Raw genomic sequence first — 16511 nt, forward strand, 5'->3', positions numbered from 1 at the left:
GAAGCAACGGCACCAGCTCGATCAGAACAATGACAGATGGCTGAAATAAGAGAGTAAGAAAGACACGGACCTGTTTCTGATGAAGCTGGAATGAAGCGAAGGTTTCTCCCGCAGTTCCCATTTCCTCTAACCTGAGAGCTACCTGGTGCCAACAGTTGTGCACCGAGCCCAGGTACTTGAGATAACAGGGCTTCAGGGGGACGGGCACGTCACGGAGACTCTCTAGGAAGCAACCTACACTGGAGGGCTGCAAGTCTCCTTGCTCGTGGAGCATTGATGCGCACAGGAACTGTGGGTTGTTTAGTGTGTCAGTCAAATAGCTGAGTAATTAAATAAATTAACAGCAAAATAATTAATTAACAAAATAAATGATTGATAAACTAATTTAACATCTAAAGTCTGACCTGTGGAAGATCCCTACAGAGTCTGGACTGCTGATCCTTGCTGAAGGTGTTCCATAACTCCGCAAACATCTTCACCCACAAGGTGATTAGCAAGTTCAGTGCTGTCGTGAGCCAGCTGACAGACGCTCTGAACAAACTCACAACTCTTGTGGTCTTTCAAGCTCTCTAGGAAGGTGCCGTGCTTCTCGGCTAGCACCTGGGGAATAACTGTGTTATAAACAGGCTAAAAAGAGGTTATAAACAGGTTATACACATGCTAAAAACAGGTTATAAACAAGAAATTAACATTTTACTTAAAACTTTGGAGATAAATCAAACTCCCCGGGACTTTGTGGTGATACTAATTATACAAAGAAAATTACCTGTAAGTTGCTAGGAGTGGGGGAAGTAAGGGGTCCCTCTGAGATCTCCATAGCGGCCGGTACAGGGTTATCAAGTGTAGTTGTGAACATTTCCAGGGAGCTGGTGGAACTGTTAGCAGGGTCGGGCATGGCGGAGACCATCAGAGAGGGCAGCATCAGGTCCAGGTTAGATACATTCAGAGATTTAGCTCCGTCGTTTACTGTCAGCAGCATCTCTGGGTCAGTGTTTGTTAGTTAATTGAAGTTAAGATCCTGTAGCAATATCGAGATGGATAAATATCGGGACTAACATTGAGTAATAAATGAGTGAGTTGAGTTGAACCCAAAAACCTGAAAAAATTATTGCAACTTATCTATTCAATCTGGTTTACCTATGAACTGTTTGATCCAGAAGTGAGGGCCGATAAGTTTCCAGTTGAAGTTGTGAGGTGAGATAAGAGCAACTAGTCTCTCGAACATGTCTGCTGATACGTTCTGTTTCAGTACTTCTGTGAACTTGCAGCGCAACTTCGGGTCTGTGAACCTGCAGTTGGAGGTTTAGTGAACCTTTTTTGGTGTTTAGATTGTTTTGGTGTTGATTTCATTTTATATTAGGGAATTATCATTTATATAAAAGTACTTCGCGAAAAAGGAAATATCCCCAACAGTTTTGTTACAATATTGATCATGGTCGTCTTGGTTACGATCATGGTCGTTATGGTTACGATCTTGGTCGTCATGGTCACGATAATGGTGGTAAAAACAAGAGTTTCTACAGAACAATGTCCAACCAACCTCAAGCCAGTCATGAAAGCGCTCTCCAGTTTAGAGCCCAGCTCAGCCTGCAACACATTATCTGTGTACACATGCAGGATAATCTTCAAGAAGGAAGCCATCAGCTCCTGATCGTTAGGGAAATGGTTCTCATAGTTCTGGTTCATCTTGGTAAGGAGAAGAGTCTTCTCCTTGAGGGTAACCCCGGAGGTGGGCGACTGTACCCAACTAGCCACCACGTCCGTTAGACTCCGCAATAACTTGGGGTCCGGACTTTTCTCTATCAGGGTTATCAGGTTACCGAAGAACATCTTCCGGTTGATGTCGTTGACGAGGATCTCCACTTGGTCCTTGACTAGGTCTATGCAGACCATGATTAGGTCGGATGTGGAGACGTTTGGTGCGGGTCGTTCTCGCGGGTTTCCTGTGGACATTTCAGTAAAATTCACCCGGATTTCTTTCAAGTAAGGATTTAAATACCATGTAATAATTAATATTATTATCACCATTGAAGAAAACTGAATATTCTGGAATCAATCTGACAATTAGCGGGGAGGAAATGTAACAAGAATTGCGCCCGTTCACCGTTGTTTCGTTTTGGCGGACGCTAGATTTCCATTTCACTATAACTATTAATATAAGCTCTAATCAGCTCACCTTATAATAATAATATTGAAACATCAGTATAGACTACGCGTGCCACATTCAAGTTGGGCTTATTACAAAATACTATACATGACTAGTATACATTAAAATACGCTCGTGCCGCGCATTCATTGACCACAGACTAGCTATACACCACATCTCCGCAAGCAATCCCCGTGCGCGTGCGCGCGGCAAGTTGACATGGTAACGAACGGAAGCAAGCAAGTAATCTAAGTAAACTATAGGTAAAAATATAATATTAATCATAAGCTAAAATGTACTAATCTTTGTATTCTAAATGGGGAAAAAGAAGAAACATTGTCAGTCAGTCGAGAAAATTGTCAGTCAGGCTATATGGCAGCTTTGTAGATGTTGTGACTATGCTAGTAGTGGTCCCAGGCTTGCGACTGGAATTGCGGTGTTAAATCGATTTAATGGTACCAACGATCCACCTCCCACTTGTTGTTTGGAACACGACATATATTTGACCCACCTACCGCTATCTCCAAAATCCACGTTTTTCTGCAAAAACGTCCATTCGTAACCTTTCACTATTGCCTTTTTTCAAAAGGGTGAAAAGGAAAAAATCTTGGAAGATGATCAATTCCCGACATTCCAACCAGTAGAAATATCGTACCTCTTTGAGCATTGTCCCTTGCCGAACTACAATGCTCCTTCTGCAACTTCTGCAAGCACTTTATATACTCCTTCACAAACTTCTCCAGATATCGAGGAGATGTAGCACAAGCTGCCTTCAGTATCATGAGAGGAGAGTAGAGGATATCAGCTGCTCCCACAGGGGTCTCCTTGTTCTCGTATCTGGTGAGGAGGGGTTAGGAGGCGAGGGGTTTAGAGGGGAGGGGTTAAGAGGTGAGGGGTTTAGAGGTGAGGGGTTAAGAGGTGAGGGGTTCAGAGGTGAGGGGTTCAGAGCTGAGTGGTTCAGATGTGAGGGGTTTAGAGGTGAGGGGTTAAGAGGTGAGGGGTTCAGAGGTGAGGGGTTCAGAGGTGACGGGTTCAGAGGTGAGGGGTTCAGAGGTGAGGGTTCAGAGGTGAGGGGTTCAGAGGTGACGGGTTCAGAGGTGAGGGGTTCATAGGTGAGGGGTTCAGAGTCGAGGGGTTCAGAGGTGACGGGTTCAAAGGTGACGGGTTCAGAGGTGAGGGGTTCAGAGGTGAGGGGTTCAGAGGTGAGGGGTTTAGAAGTGAGGGGTTCAGAGGTGAAGGGTTCAGAGGTGAGGGGTTCAGAGGTGAGGGGTTCAGAGGTGAGGGGTTCACAGGTTGGATCTTAACACATTAACACAAAGAGTGGAGAGGTTGAATCACGATAGTATAGTGGTAATATCATGGAAAATAGTGTGATTTTGAAGTGAAATCGAGTAAAATTCAGTGGAGAAGTTAAAGGGTGTTATCATGGTGGACATGGTTTATGACAATAGAAATCATTCTGAGATTGATTTTAACAAAAAATTGAACCCGTCCATCAATAAAACTATCATTGAAAGTAATCACTATTACCATTATAGTAGTGATTATATAACTAGTCACCACAGCTATATACTAGTTATAACTAGTCACCACAGCTATATTGTCAAACATACCTTTCAGCTCCCTTATCGTATCTATCCAGTCCATTAGATATTATCTCATTTACACTCTCGTACAAAATACTGACCTAAATTAGACGTGTTATTATTTAAATTTAATTTTAATTCATTTGAGTACTAATCTTATCTTTATTAGGAACTGATGATGAACGAAATATTCGGCTCATCTAGTAAAGATTTAATTGTAACTTTAAGAAAGGTTGTGTGATTGCTAACCTCCTCGTGGTTCACCCTCTGTTCAATAGGGAACATAGTAAACATCTTAGCAAGAAGGGAGTGTACTGTCTTGGTGATCTGCAGGTTGGGGGACTGCATGCAGAAAGAGAGACCACGTGTCATGTGGTAGATGTTCTTTAGGATAACGTCCCGCTGGATGATGTCTAACAGGAACTCTACTAGTTGCAGGATCGTACAGATTCCTGGATAGTTTGGGAATTAGCTGGACACCACGTGAACGTCATCGAAACACCACGTGACGTCATCGAAACACCACGTGACGTCATTCACAATACCACGGGATGTCATCACAATACATGTGACGCATCATCACAATACCATGTGACGTCATATAAACACCACGTGACTTCATCACGACCCTCAAGTGACATCATAAAACTCCACGTGATATCATCAGAACACCACGTGAGGTCATCACAAGACCACGTGACGTAATCACAAGACCACGTGACGTCATCACAAGATCACGTGACGTCATCACAACACCACCCTACCTTGAAGGAAGTAGGCAGGGTTAGTCCTGTCTGGCGGTGTTTTTATTCTTTCTAACTCCCTGTTTGCCCAAGTGTAGATCTTCGCACTGCAGTTCTTAAAGATATCCAGCTCTGGCTTCATGCCTAGTTTTACTAGTTGAATACACCTGGAAAACAGGGAAATATTAGATTAATCCCACGGAATCCAGGAGTTTATCTCACTTTCCTTCACAGATTTCAATCCTTTTAAAATTAAATGGTAAAATGATTATCAAGATATATAGCTCTTTTAGTTTTGATGTTAGAATAAAGTCAACCAATTGTTCAACTATACACGAAGGCTCAAAGTAACAATGAAATTATGAAAACAAACCATAAATATTGAATATATATGAAAATAAACCATAAATAAAACTCACCTCTTAGACAAAGCCTCACTCTGCTGAATATTAGTGTTACTATCACGTGTATAGGCAGAGTAAGAGAGTCTCAACAAGAAGTTGAACACTCCGTCTCCATATCGTGTCTCAAACGAGGACAGAGGCTCAGGAGGGGGAGGTCTCAGAGGACAGGGGTTCAGACTGACTTGGCTGGGAGGTCGGTATGAAGTGACCTGAGTTGGGTTTATTAGTTCAACTTGGGGGTTCAAAGTGTAAAATCTGTGATTGAATGGACAGTTGTTATAATTGGAATTATAAAACATTAAATGAGAAAAAAATAAATTAAAAGTGTATTGTTGAATAGTAAGTTTAATTAACAAATTATCTATATACTAATCAATAACTTGATTAACTAATTACTTAATTACTAATAACCAAATTAAGCTATTACTTGTAACTAACCTCGACCTCACTCTGGTTTATCAGTAACCCAGTCTTCATGGCTATGATATTCTCAAGTTGCTCGTCTGTGAGCCCTACTCCACTAGCTTCGTGTACTCGCTGTATTTCCCACTTTATCACTACCTGGTTAGTTAATTAATTGGTAATTTAATTAACTAATTTGTCAATTAGCTCTTTAGAATACAACAATTGTGTACTCGCTCTATCTCCCACCCTACTACAGGATACAGTGTAGAAAACTCTAACTCGATAATAGACTGGTGCAGTCAAGGAGGTGGTCCGCAGATTGTGTGGTGGCCGTGAAGATGCCCAATTCTAAACCTCTCAATAGGTTCAATAGGTAGGTATCACCACTTGGTTAATTACACAGTATATGTCATATTGGGGACGACATGAGGACGAGCTGAGGTGACTAACATAAATTGGAGTCGAATTCAAATTCAAATTACAGATCATTATAACATAACATAATATCAAATGAATATAGGAAACGAGAGCGGTATATTAGAAACAAGAGAGGAGGGCACCGCCCTTGTGTCCGGTTCCCTATCGATTAGTTAGTATTCTTACCTCTGCCAGATCGCAAGCTAATTTCTGATGCTCGATGGTAACAGCTTGTGTGAACGCAAACTTCTGCATCGCAGTCAACATGTGTTGTATCAGATACTGAAAGTAAATAACTTGACGGTGAGTGATTATAGGTGAAGATAATAAGTTAAATTTAAATGCAGTTAACATAGCCATTATTTTAAACTTTTTAGGATATTATAGAAAATATGTCGAGTTATGTATAGCATGACGTATAGACCCATAACTGTAAAAAAGTGCGACAAAAAGTGCTTAGAAATGGAAACTTAAATGTTGAACTAAATAATCAGAAATGTTAAACTAAATTAAACTAAATTAACCTAAATCAAACTAAATTAACCTAAATGAAACTAAATGAAACTAAATGAAACTAAATGAAACTAAATGAAACTAAATGAAACTAAATTAAACTAAATTAAACTAAATGAAACTAAATGAAACTAAATGAAACTAAATGAAACTAAATGAAACTAAATGAAACTAAATTAAACTAAATTAAACTAAATGAAACTAAATGAAACTAAATGAAACTAAATGAAACTAAATGAAACTAAATGAAACTAAATTAAACTAAATTAAACTAAATGAAACTAAATGAAACTAAATGAAACTAAATGAAACTAAATGAAACTAAATGAAACTAAATGAAGCTACACACCTGCCTCCAAAGATAATAAACGCGGTACTGTTTAACTATCAAGTTAAGTAAATGTACTAGTTGCGAGACGGTGTGACCATCCTCTACTATTATCTTCTTAGTCCAGTGATATAACATCGCCTTACCGTCGTCCATTCGTCCTGGATTATTATAGTTAATTGGTTAATTAGTTAATTTACCAGTTTTACTTTTTGAGTTTGGAAAAATATAGTTTGTTTTTGCAGGATTGCCTGTTTCTGGGTTCGGCTTTAAAAACTTTTAAAAACTAAAAAAACAGTAATGTTTTAATCAGATCGTACATAGTGCCATAATATGGCAATGGTTGAAGTTGTAAACAATAAGAGGACAATTAGAGGACAATTAGAGGGCAATTAGAGGACTTACTGGGCATAGCAGGGGTGATGATCTCCAAAGCTTGGAACACTACGCTTCTACACTCTAGATTGTGTGCCTTCAGCAAACTGTGGAACACCTGACAGGGGAGAGTTCAATTAAATAAACTTATCAGTTGGTGCAATTAAATAAACTTATCAGTTGGTGCAATTAAATAAACTTATCAGTTGGTGCAATTAAAGAAACTTATCTGTTGGTGCATTTAAAGAAACTTATTGATCAAAAAAGTTCATAATCTAATTAATTAATCAATATCATATCAGTTCATTCAAAATTTCAAAAAATCAAAGTTATCAGCTAAATTGACATTTAATTTTACCGAATATTATTCAATCATGTACTTTTCAATAGAATAATTTAAAGTGATGATTAATTGACCAAGTTATGAGATAATTAACCTGAATAACGATCTTCTTGTTTATGGGGAATTTGCTGATGATAAGGGAGAGAACTAAGTGACCGTAGTATTTAGTGGTAGGGTCCTGACTGGATTTGGGTAACATGCTCGGCCATGCGTACTTCATCAGCTTCCTTAGTTTGTCTCCTTCTGAGGTTGTGGTACATTTGGTTACTTAGTAACTGAGTAACATTAGTAACTATCAGTAACTATTAGTAACTGAGTAACTGAGTATCTATTAGTAACTATTAGTAACTATTAATAACTGTTAGTAACTATTAGTAACTTTAAATATTTAGGCAATAGGTGTTTGCATAATAAGTGTTTGCATAATATATCCAGGTGGATATTAGAATATAAATTATGAAAACAGTAAATCTAACTCTATCTTCACTATCCCTACCCGTATATTAGCTCATTAGGGCCATTAGGGGTATTAAGGCCACATGAGGCACCGGTAAATCTAACCTTGTCTCCTGGTACAGTTGGTGGGGTGGATGTACTCAGCAGCATGCCGTACAAACTCAGCAGACAGCTTCAGCAGATGTATCCTGACTACATCCAGAATGTCCCGCTCGTCTACTATTATCTGAGATCAAGGGTTTATTACTTAGTGATGTTAATTGGTTACCAAGTAACTCGTCATGTTTTCAGGTTCCATGAAGACGTTGATATGGTTAACTACTAACTAGTCACCAAGTAACTCACCCTATTTTCAGGTTCCATGAAGACGTTGATATGGTTAACTAGTTACCAAGTAACTCACCCTATTTTCAGGCTCCATGAACACGTTGATGATATTCTCTGCCGGGTTTGCATTTCCGTCTAGTCCCTGACTTCCTTCAATAAGTTTCTCTGTGTCGTTCTTCTCGAACGAGTATTGGAACATGGGTACTATGATGTACTGTAGGATTTTACCTGTGAAACAAGGTTTTTATTTTATTACATTATGTTTAAGTAGATTAGAAATGGACACAGATTTGTTGCTGGAACTGGGAGGAACGCGCATTTAAACAAACTCAAAAACTAGGTTACTTCTTGACTTAGTAACTAAGATTAGGCACAATCTATGTTTAATAGTAACTAACAATGCAACAAATGAACCGAATTGTAATATATTAGTAACTAAATAACAACTAAATAACAACTAAATAACAACTAAATAACAACCAAATAACAACTAAATAACAACTAAATAACAACTAAATAACAACTAAATAGTAACTTAACAAAGGAAGCATCAATTATTAATTTACCCTTGAGCTCCTGAGTCCAGCGTGGTGGACGGCCCTGTACGTTAGGAGCCTGGAATATCTCCACAAACTTAAAGAAACACGCTCTCCTCTGATCTATCGTGAACCTAGGAGGAAGATGTATTATGGTTAATGTTCAGCCAAACTTTATAACAGAAAACGTCTCCAGCTCTTGAAATTGTGTGAAAAGTAAAAGGAACACTGACTTTATGATTCCCAGAAAAGGGAACATCATTATAACTCCTACACAGAAAGGAGATGAAGAGCAAATATTAATTAATTAATTACCCTTCTATAACATTGTTTTGAATGTGATCTTGCAGGAACTTTATGTTAGGGACGTAGATCGCATCGTAGATCCGGAGAAGTTGGAACAGCAACTCAAAATCGTGTGGGTTGCACTGTAGATACCTCAACAAACACTTCGCCAACAGCTAGGGAACATCAATCAATTAGCTAATAGAATAATTAGGTAATAATTAAATAATTATCAGTTAACTAGCTTTGCAAATAATTACACAAACAAATTTGATTATAATTTTTTGGGTACTCGATCACAAAACCAGCCTAAACAACTGGAAACTTAGTTACGAATCCAAAAACATCCTGTGAATAACAGAAATCGTGACAGTCTCTCACTTATTCTACATACATCATAACTATAATGCAAATGCATTAGCCCTAACCTTAGGTTCACGCCACTGGTGAGTGGGTATCTGTAACTTATCAGGGTTCTTGAACCGCTCTTGAAACTGAGCCTGGTTCCAAACTGCCCGGAGGTGGTTCACTATCTCTCGGTTCTTGGAGAGGAAGTCCGGTTCGTGCTTCACCAGCAGCGAGATTATCAGGGTGCCCTGGGGTGATGATGTGATTAATTCAAGCTAGTAATATCAATTATTATGTAATAGTTTATAATAATTTAGAATGTAATAGCTCAATCGATTAGTCCACGTGACATTGTGATGACGTCACGTGACAGTGTAATGACGTCACGTGACAGTGTGATGACGTCACGTGACAGTGTGATGACGTCACGTGACAGTGTGATGACGTCACCAACCTGGAAGAGAACCTCCTGGTATCTCATACTAATATCTGAAATGGCAGTGTAATCCCCATCGTGTGTCTGTTGGCTGATAGCCCCGAGTAGGTTCATTGGCATGCCACACAGGTGAGCTCTTAGTGGACCTGTGTAGTGTGCTAGTTACACAGCAATAAAGAACTATTGACACAAACTAACATACACACGAACAATGAACATACACACGAACAGACAAACTAATAAACAGACAAACTAACGAACACACGAACAGACAAACTAACAAACACACGAACAGACAAACTAACAAACACGTGAACCAGCGAACTAACAAACACGCGAACAAACAAACTAACGAACACACGAACAATGAACATACACACGAACTGACAAACTGACGAACACACGAACAGAGAAACTAACAAACACACAAACTAACAAACACACGAACAATGAACATACACACGAACAGACAAACTGACGAACACACGAACAGACAAACTAACAAACACACAAACTAACAAACACACGAACAGAAAAACTAACAAATACGCGAACATACAAACACACGAACAGACAAACTAACAAATACGCGAACATACAATCTAACAAACAAACAAATTAACAAACCAACCTCCTTCGTTGTGTTTAAGGAAGTTGTAGAACATTCTGTTCATGCTGGGTTCGTGAAGTTCCTTCAGGAACAGGTCAATAGCATCACCAGGGTGCTTTAGCACGTACTTAAATAAACCCTCCTAAGGTGATTACAGGTTTGAGAAATCTGTTCAACAGTATATTATATCAGGGTGCGTTGGGCTTGTGGAAAAGCAATAACCATTCTTGCAAGAAATCAGCTATTTCGCAGAAAATTAAACAAATCCGCGTGTTGATTTTGCTATTGCTCAACATAAAATAGACATGAAAACAGAGATAAATAGCATTAATGCTATATAATATTACCTGGAAAACAGAGATAAAGTTATAATGTTACCTGGAAAGGACTGCCGACCTCCACATTAAGATATTTCTCAGCTCTAACTACGAGAGAGATAAGCGTGCTGAAGAAGTTTTTAGAGGGAGGTGGAACCAGATGAAATGTGTTGATTATTGCTTTGCATCGGAGTATTTCCTCTGAGAAACCGTTTGGAGTTCGCTGTGATTTAATTAGCTCATTAATTAATAAAATTATAGTTAATTGATTATTTGGATTCATTAAACGTTTAAAACTCTTGCTATGTCTAGTGTCTACATAAGAAGATAAGAATTTAGGGCATTACAAACCTTGATGGAGTGCTGGTGAGGGCATTACAAACCTTGATGGAGTGCTGGTGAGGCATTACAAACCTTGATGGAGTGCTGGTGAGGGTTGGCAGAGAAAATATAATTCTCCATCCACTTTTTAAGATGCTTCAGCAGCTGGTCGCAGAGCTTGTCATTAAACAGAGTGGAGAACAGTTCCATTAAGTGGGTCAGAACCTGAAGTTAAACAGATTAGCTAATTAGTTAATCACATTTAATTATATTAGCTAAGTAGATGATTGTTTTTGTTACCCCGCTTATACAGAATATAATTGAACAGAAACCCAGTTCAAATTGTTCGCCATCTAACAAAGTGTGAGTATGTTGTATGTGTAGACGAGGGAGGGTGGGGTCGGGGCACGAGCAGTGGCGTAACGTTGCCTGTTGGCGCCCCCTATTGGCATCAGGCACCCCCTCCCTAAAATTGAACAAATTAGGTGATTTTAGAAGATACGCCGGTAAAATCTCTTAAGGGGGGTGGGGGGGGGTGCACGAAAGGGGGAGGGGCCGGGGGCAGTAGAAAACATCCCTCACCTCCAGAAGATGGACAGTAAGATGTTTCCAGTCGGTAAGCTGAGTTAACAAGGGTCGGATCTCCTTGTGGACAGTGTCCAGTACTATGTCATCCTTTTTGTTCTTCTGGTAGAGCTGGATGGAGTCTTTAGCACAGAGCTGGAGCTCCTTGTCTGTGCCGGTGAGGATATCGTACATTACCTGAGAGATAAGGCTGGTGAAGAAGGCGTTATCAGTGCAAATAGATTGGAATTTAAGATAATTTAGTAGTAGTGGTAGTAGTAGTAGTAAAGATAATGACTAACTATGTTATCTGCACAAATAATGACACTGGGATATCAAGTTTATAGTGTATACTGTATAGTGTATACACTACAAACACTAAAAACACTACAGGAGCGGCAGGAGGTAAAACGTGATATTAATATTTGGTCACACCACGTGACATTTAAACTCCAAACCTTGAAAATCTCAGGCTCGTGTTGAGTCAGATAATGGCAGTAGGAGAGGACTTTGAGAGCAGTTTTCTTCAGAAGAGTGATATTGGAGGATTTCTTGTAGCAGCTGAACTTGCTCAGTAGTTCCGCAGGAGAAAGACCACAAATAGTCAGTACTTCTTCCAGCTGCTTCTTCCTGCCCTGCCCTTCAGCAGTCGGCTGAGGGGAAGATGATTATGCTGACTTGATTAAGAACAGTTATTTCAAATGATTGAATTTGTTAGATATTGCCAAACATTGGGAAGGATGTTTCCAGGGGATCACTAACCGTAACATCCAGGGTAATGAGTCTCGGTTCTAGAGACGAGCAGAAAACAATTGACTCCATACAGGCGAGTTGTTTGGTCTCAGGAAGTGTGAATAGGGACTGCTTCTTAGGCCAAACCTGAACAAAGACTAGCTTTTAAAATTGGAGACAGATTTAATTTCTTCGTGAATTCTATACAATGCGCGCGAAGTGGAGCGTGCTTGGCGCGTAAATCTTAAGAGCCACGTAAAGTCCGTTTGGCGGCCGCGCCATCCGCAATTCACTAACAAAGCAAAAGATCACATTTGCGGGAAACACTGCCAATCATAGTTAAAAACATCGGCATTTTATGAGTGAAAAAAATGCTCATAGATACACATTAACAAAACGAACCGTCTCCGTTATAAGATCTTTGGGAAGGCTGGGAGGTTCCAACATTTCCTTGACGGTTTTACCGGTGACCTCGGAAAGTACCAATAATGCCTGTCTCGCTTGCTTTCTGACCACTGGATACGGAGACATAATATCTTTTACTAGCAAATGTACTACCCCGTGGAACACCTGAATAAACATTAACTTGTTACAAATCTGTTACACATCTGTTACACGTATGTGATATGTTGCACATCTGTTACAAATCTGTAACACATTTGTTACATAGATACATTTTTATAATTGTGATTGTTTCTATTGTTTGTCTCTTGGCAATTACACAACAACTAATTAGACTTTCATCTGAATAATATAACACAACTTTAGCACAGTTAAAAACCCCTTATAAAACACCTTCTCCTGAGCGGCGCTTATAGCAGGTAACGGGTTAGGAGTGTTACAGTGTCTCATTATCTTCTCATAGAGAGCCTGGGCTCTACCCATGGTACCGTACGACACTTCCTCGTGTAGATCTAGTGGAATATGGGTTTTCGTGGATAACTTTGTTCATAATTATTAATACTGTGTAATGATTCTGGGGTTTGATTGGTCGATAGTCGAAGCTGATTGGTTAAATTCTGTCACGTGCCAAAAGATACGCCTCACCTCCCACTAGATTCCACAACTTTAACAGTCTCCTTAGATAATTTCGTTCATATTTTTTCGAATAATGGATACATTTTTGTTGAAATGATGGCACACATGCGAGGTAAGTACTATTAATTACCTATCATGATGTAAATTGTAGCGTTGATGAACAATTGCTGATTTCGTATCGTCCTGAAGTTAATGTTGACAGTCAAATTAAAACACTAAACTAACATGACTATAAACATTTACATCGTGATGACTCAGTCACACAATACACAATTACACAACCAGTCACATGATTGGTAAAGTCACGTGATAGCAATAACAAAGTCACGTGATAACACTAACAAAGTCACGTGATTACCATAATAAGGGAGCATTGTTGATGAGCCACTCTATCGCAGTCACACCCCCGACCTTAGTGTACCAGGCCCGCTCATAACACAAGTCCACACAACTTATCCACCAACACGTCAAAGAAGGGGATCTGGAACGCGCGCTCAGCGGACCCTAGTGGAAATAAAGAAATAGTAGACTTGATAGAAAGCTATCAATCAGAGGAAGGAACTAACACCACGTGACACAGTACTAGTCTTGACTTCTTGGTGAGGAATGAAAATTAATTATTATCACAACACGTTTAAAAGCACTAAATAACAGTTCCTTACCAAGAATATACTTGCAGGTTTCTGTAACAAGTCTTATAGCTTTCTCTCCAATGTTCGCTAGTTCACTCTGCTCCGAGCCCATACACTCAGCTATAACGTCTACTAGCACGTGTACATCCAGCGAGTTTGTGGACTGAGGTGGTTATTATCAAATCATCACACGTGTTATAAAGTCACGTGACGTCACGCCATGTTTTGTGACGTCACGCCATGTTTTGTGACTATAATCACGTGGCGCAAAAGAGAATTATGTTTAATAACAATTATACCAAAACTTTATTACTTCCACATGAGAAGCTAAACTCTAACAAATTAGAAGAGAAAAGAGAAAAAAAAAGATTATAAAAAGGAAGAAAAAAAAAAGAGAGAAAGAAGAAGCTAGAGAAAAGAAAAGAAACTCCAACAAACTTACCTTCTTTTTTATTGGAAAGACACCAGACTGCTGAACAACTGTCAATAAAGAGAAATGCCTCACAACGCTCATCATAAACTGGGTGGTGTCCGTCCTTAACTGCTTGGTTGCTGTAGCTACAAACAAACTGAAACACAAGGAAATGTTCTAAAGCAGTATTATCTGTAAAATATATATAGTTAGTCTAATTATGATTTTCTGAAAACAAAACAGGGTAAGTTTTACGTTCTTGTTATAATAACTATGGATACGTTAGCAGCACCCATCTAATCATAGACTTCAAATCACGCTCCATCATAGACTGTTTTACTCTGAATTTCACTCTGGAAATATTATCGAATCCTTTACTGTAATATTTTATAGTAACAAGTTAATAGCTTACTAATTAGTTAATAGCTTACTAATTATTTAATAGCTTACCCCATCAAGGCAGTCTTGAAAGCACTTCTTGTAGGTTCGTCTGTGCAAACAAAGCTGTTTTTAGGGGCAACTTGAGGGTGGGGGGCTTGAGACTGCAATATTACACAATTACTCTTTATTGCTACAAAATTGGGAAAATGGTCACTTAATTGAACAAGGTTAACCTTACCCTTTCCTTTCATGAAATCTCAAAACAGTACTAACACGGTGTCACGTGGTGTTAGTAACACCACGTGACACAAACAGATAACTAAGCATGTAGGATGTTGCACCTGTTTTCTACTGATAGTAGCGAGAAGCTTCTGTATCTGCAACGTGGTATCACCAAGGTTTATCATGGCTATAATATAGCTCTGACACACGTGTAAACTGTGCTGCATGTAGAATAAGTCCTTGTTCGGGGACTTTAAGATGTGGAGGGCGTGATCAAGTACCTGAAATAGGGATTAGCCAATCATGAGCTAGTATCTTAGACACTTGATATAATTCTCAAATTGATAACGAAGAATTCTTGTTTACATAAAAAATTATTGATTCATAATATACGATAAGTTCTAAAAACTACATACTATTTTTAAGTAAATATTATGTAAATTAACACAATTAATATTAACGTTTAAACAACACTCCCGATTAAAACAAGGAATTCTCACCCTCTGAATAGGAAGCTTGACAGGGTAGTTGCAGTTTGGGAACCAAACCAGTACACTAGCTGCAGTAGCGTCTGGGTGGACGTACTCTAACTTTGGTGCGTCTTGTAGTGTCTTTCTGTTCCGTGCACCGCACTTACCTGCACGTGCAAATGGTTACAATTTCACACGGTGCACGTGCAAAGTAGTACACGTGCAAAGTACAAGGGTTAATATGATGATATATAACCCCCGCCCCAGCACCTCGGTTGACGTTTACTAGAAGCAGTCCTTAGATTGCTCCTCTTTTTGCAGAATGATATGTATTGGTCTCAAATCCTGCTCTAATTTTATCAGGTTAAACTTTACACAAATAAAAATAAATCCTTGTGTTTGAACAAGGTGAACATACCGAGCACTCTGAAAGCGGTTTTAGCGTTGTTGTCGTTCTCACTAGAGTTCTGCAGGGTTTGCCATAAAGACTGTATCAACTCAGCACGTACTGGCTTCCAGAGTTTTTTAATTAGTTAATTAATTAATTCTTTAGTATTTAACAAACTTTTACAGAATTATAGTTAGTTTATGAGTAAATATGGCGATTATTTTTAACAACTTGATCCAAACCATTAGAATATTTACATTATGGACTACCACCTCATTCAGTTGAAACTTCAAAAAGTAACTTGATATATTAAGAGATATCCATAATATTACTTAAATATACCTCTATTTTATCATAGAAGAAGTTTGGTTGTAAGTTATCAATACAGAGCTCCAGAGTTCGTAACCCTTGCGCTATTAACGTATTTGATCCTGCACCTCAAGGAAATTTGTTATCAGAGAGTATTACAATTAATGGTACTTAAAAACGTTTTCCACATTTTTGTTATTATATAATACTAGAAAGCCCGTGGTAACAGGGACGAAGCTAGTAGTATTCTTTGAAAGAAAGTTTTAATCGCATCAAAAAATATCCATCTCAACCGAAGATACAGCCGATTTAAATAGAAAACACTTTAAACACAACGTAATTACCACAAAACCGATCAAAATGACGTTAAAACAATCTTTGCACGTGCACGTGCGCATTAAAACACCGTTGCTATGGAACGTTTTGGTTGTTACCTAAATTCCTATTTTTCGTCTAATTTGCACGTG

The 16511-nt window shown here is 38.8% G+C and overlaps 1 protein-coding gene across 1 annotated transcript in view; it reads right to left on the minus strand.

Moving 5' to 3' along the window:
- LOC134814360 (transformation/transcription domain-associated protein-like) overlaps positions 1–16511 on the minus strand; it is a 46718-nt gene that overhangs the window by 15266 nt on the left and 14941 nt on the right. The window contains 40 exon segments of the mRNA XM_063822457.1: positions 71–289; positions 405–488; positions 490–600; positions 767–981; positions 1138–1289; positions 1541–1943; positions 2802–2983; positions 3760–3833; positions 3982–4184; positions 4497–4642; positions 4895–5088; positions 5318–5440; positions 5888–5983; positions 6564–6703; positions 6948–7035; positions 7355–7503; positions 7822–7942; positions 8120–8271; positions 8610–8713; positions 8895–9040; positions 9293–9460; positions 9667–9794; positions 10280–10400; positions 10637–10798; positions 10990–11121; positions 11479–11658; positions 11919–12113; positions 12223–12339; positions 12595–12762; positions 12988–13106; positions 13361–13413; positions 13589–13671; positions 13673–13734; positions 13893–14025; positions 14305–14431; positions 14725–14816; positions 14997–15158; positions 15378–15514; positions 15766–15859; positions 16078–16166. Coding sequence (XP_063678527.1) covers positions 71–289; positions 405–488; positions 490–600; positions 767–981; positions 1138–1289; positions 1541–1943; positions 2802–2983; positions 3760–3833; positions 3982–4184; positions 4497–4642; positions 4895–5088; positions 5318–5440; positions 5888–5983; positions 6564–6703; positions 6948–7035; positions 7355–7503; positions 7822–7942; positions 8120–8271; positions 8610–8713; positions 8895–9040; positions 9293–9460; positions 9667–9794; positions 10280–10400; positions 10637–10798; positions 10990–11121; positions 11479–11658; positions 11919–12113; positions 12223–12339; positions 12595–12762; positions 12988–13106; positions 13361–13413; positions 13589–13671; positions 13673–13734; positions 13893–14025; positions 14305–14431; positions 14725–14816; positions 14997–15158; positions 15378–15514; positions 15766–15859; positions 16078–16166 — 5624 coding nt within the window.

Source organism: Bolinopsis microptera, chromosome 4 (genome assembly GCF_026151205.1).
Source record: "Bolinopsis microptera isolate Bmic1 chromosome 4, MBARI_Bmic_1.0, whole genome shotgun sequence".
Lineage (NCBI taxonomy): Eukaryota > Metazoa > Ctenophora > Tentaculata > Lobata > Bolinopsidae > Bolinopsis > Bolinopsis microptera.